Source organism: Elaeis guineensis, chromosome 16 (genome assembly GCF_000442705.2).
Source record: "Elaeis guineensis isolate ETL-2024a chromosome 16, EG11, whole genome shotgun sequence".
Classification (NCBI taxonomy): Eukaryota; Viridiplantae; Streptophyta; class Magnoliopsida; order Arecales; family Arecaceae; genus Elaeis; species Elaeis guineensis.
This window is the reverse complement of record NC_026008.2, coordinates 24,539,046-24,542,121: the sequence shown is the minus strand read 5'-3', so window position 1 is coordinate 24,542,121 and position 3,076 is coordinate 24,539,046. Positions and strand designations below refer to the sequence as shown.

At 39.7% G+C, this 3,076-nt stretch overlaps 1 protein-coding gene across 1 annotated transcript; it reads left to right on the top strand.

Annotated features, from left to right (window-relative positions):
* The first annotated feature begins 246 nt into the window (after window positions 1–246).
* LOC105060628 (uncharacterized) lies at window positions 247–558 on the top strand. Its single transcript, XM_010944414.1, has 2 exons — window positions 247–337; window positions 413–558. The coding sequence occupies exons 1-2, from the start codon at window positions 247–249 to the stop codon at window positions 556–558; spliced, it is 237 nt and encodes a 78-aa protein (XP_010942716.1).
* Window positions 559–3,076: the final 2,518 nt, after the last annotated feature.

The following is a 3,076-nucleotide window of genomic DNA, read 5'->3' as shown; positions in this document are numbered from 1 at the left end:
GCCTTTTCTATATCTGTTGTTAAGGTAGTTGTTTCTGTCACTTTTCTTGTGTTTCATCTCACATCATGATCAGAAACCATTACAAACCTGGGTACAAGATCTTTAAGGTCATAGTTATCCTAACAATCGTACATAAAAAATGAGCTCAAACTCTAAAATTCAACCTTTTGTTTTAACTGTAAAATATCTATCACATAGTTTTCTATTCCTTTTAATCTGTATAGTTTCCTTCTCAGCAGTTTGAACATGGCAACCCAAAAAATTGCAGCTGTGGTCGCATCCTTTGCAATTGGATATGTATGTGATACCTTAATCTCTGACGGGAAGATACTTGGAGGTCAGTGGGTGTTGCTGTTGATTACTTGGTATCAAAATTCCAGTCTGGCTTAGCCATTTTGTCTCTTGAAAGCAGGTACCACTCCAAAAACTGTCTCAAATAAGGAATGGTGGGAAGCAACTGACAAGCAGTTTCAGGCATGGCCGCGGACAGCTGGACCTCCGGTTGTTATGAATCCTATGAGTCGCCAAAATTTTATTGTTAAGTCATCTGAATCTTGAGTTGAAGTTAATTTGATCAAGCTTTCATCTGCTAGTTCCCTGACCATGATACTCCAAAAATATAAAACTCTTAATGATCAGGTATGATAAAGTTCTTGAGGAGTGCTGCCCATACTTAATTTGATGGTGATATGTTGTTGTTTGGTGAAAGAGATTTCTTTGTCCATAACTTTCTAAATATGAGGTTTTGTACTGGATATTCTATGAAATTTTCAAGTACTTGGAGTTCTTTCTGAAACTTCCAAATAAAGCAAATAAGTTATGTTACACTTTTAGCAAGGCCTGCAGAATTTTATAGTTTGCTGCTTGTTGAGATTTTGGTTTATGTTCATATGAAATTTATAACATAGTCTAAGACCATGGATGGCTTATCCTGCGACATCAAGCTGACAACATCACAAACCCTTTGTTCGAAAAATATGTGGAAGGGATAGGTCTGTCCATATAAGAGATGTCTTGTTGGCCAGGGATCTTTCAGGTTGGTGCTCAAACTTGTTGAATTATGCTGCCTATTTCACGAAGACCATCATTTGTTACTAATTTCATGGATTTTGTGAACTTTTGATTTTGCTGGATCCACGAGCATATAACTTACCTCGTCATGCCATCTATAAACAATAAGATAGCTTTCCTTTTCTTTCTTTTTGTTTTTTTTTTTTTCCTTGATGAAACAATCAGACAGCTTTTCATACATCAATGCTTTTGTCGAGTTCAGGCTTTTCCAGACATGGCGTGGATTATCAGGAAAATGTATCTCTTATGCTTTTAGTTCCAGTAGAGATTATAACATTAGTCTCGTAGGCTTTATTAGCAGCTTAATTTCAATCATAATCTTACATTGACAGGAAATCTTAGGAGTATTATCATTGTAATGGTACATAGTGGGTAGAGCAAAGGATGCATAAGTACAAAAAAGTGATTTAAAACATATAAAATGAAAAAGAGATAGAGGAGGACCCAGAATCACATACAATATAGAAAGTAAGAGCTTAATATCTTTTCATGATCCTAAACAAATAATAATAATTAAAAAAAAAAAAAAACATGTAGCCGGGATCAAGGGATGTTTGGTTGCCGGGAGGTGGGACCCGAAATGAAAATGGAAATGAGAATAACCGAATAGTGGACTCCTGTTCCAATCAACTGATTAAAGAGTTCCGTTCTTAATTCAATTTCAAAACGGTATACATAATTTTTGAATATTCAAATTTTATTTCTGAAATAAAAATATGAATTCTCAAAGAATAACTATTTTTTCTTATTATTTTAAATTTCTGTTTGATTGAAAATCTGATATTCTAATCTTTATTCTATTACAATTAATGTAGCATTATTCCTATGTCTAGATGGTGCTCAGTAAAAATTTAGAATAAGCAATTTCATGGTCTATCATGAAATTGCTGAATCAAAATTGTCTGGAATTAAGAAGGATTGATCGAAATTGCTAAATCAAGATAGCCTACTATCATTTTTTTATCTGTTTGGAGAAATAAGGTTGGATCATGGAATTGCTAAACCAAAATTGCCTGAAATTTAGGAGGATTTGTTGGAATTGCTAAATCAAGATGAACTCGAATTCTCTACTGTACTCCGCATGATGCGGTGCACAGCGCACCGTCTATCGCACGAAGGATGGCCGCACACAGATGCATGCATTTTGTACGTAATCGTGTGCGGCCATCTATTGTGTGATGGATGGGATGCATGGTATACTGCATGATATGATAAATAGTAGAAGATTCATGTAAAATCAAAATGATCTACTATTATTTTTTTATTTATTCAAAAAAATAAGATGAAATAAGTCCTTATCCCATTCTGAATTTAGATGTTCAAACACTACATTGTGAGAATAGCCCAATCTGTCCAAAAGCCAATTCTGACTCCACCTCCTGATTCAAATCTCAATCCACCGTTTAAAAACTATCGAAACAGAGCTAAGAAAGGATTAGGGTCACCAACCGAGAATCCCAGCGACCCGAGCAGCGCGACGGGGCCAGGAAGCAAGGCGCGGTGGCCATCGGGAGCCGCACGGCATCGACAGTAACGGCGATGATCGGTGTCGCATGGGGCCTCCCATCGGCGATGACATGGCCCAGTGAGTAGCTGCGAGAACGACCGCCCCTCAATGCACACGCTACTGGATTCTATCCTATGGTCGAATTTGGAGCTTTGACGGCCTCCTAGCCGGATTCCTTCGCGGCAGGACTAGCTTCGGGGCCAGGATCGGCCGGCGGGGAGCTCTCTGCCGCAGGAGGCGGCGACGGTGGCCTGCCACCGGCCTCACCGGGCTTCTCCTCCGTTGGGGCGTCGAAGCACGGCCACTTCTCTGCCATGGAAGCTTCCGAGAGTTTCGAGCTTCGGAGAGGACGAGAGACAGAGAGAAAATAAAGCATGAGATGGGGGAAGGAGAAGAGGATGAGGTCAAGAGAACCCCTCTCCTTGCTGCCACCGCCTCCGCCGATCTCATACAGTAGGAAGCTGGGCCTCCCGTCGATGAACCGGTCCACCTTGCCGT

What these genes read in the sequence shown, in the direction of transcription:
- LOC105060628 (XM_010944414.1), top strand. Translation starts at nt 247, where the DNA reads ATGGCAACCCAAAAAATTGCAGCTGTGGTCGCATCCTTTGCAATTGGA. An exon ending in TGACGGGAAGATACTTGGAG is followed by an intron (nt 338 to 412) that starts GTCAGTGGGTGT and finishes TCTTGAAAGCAG; the next exon opens with GTACCACTCCAAAAACTGTC.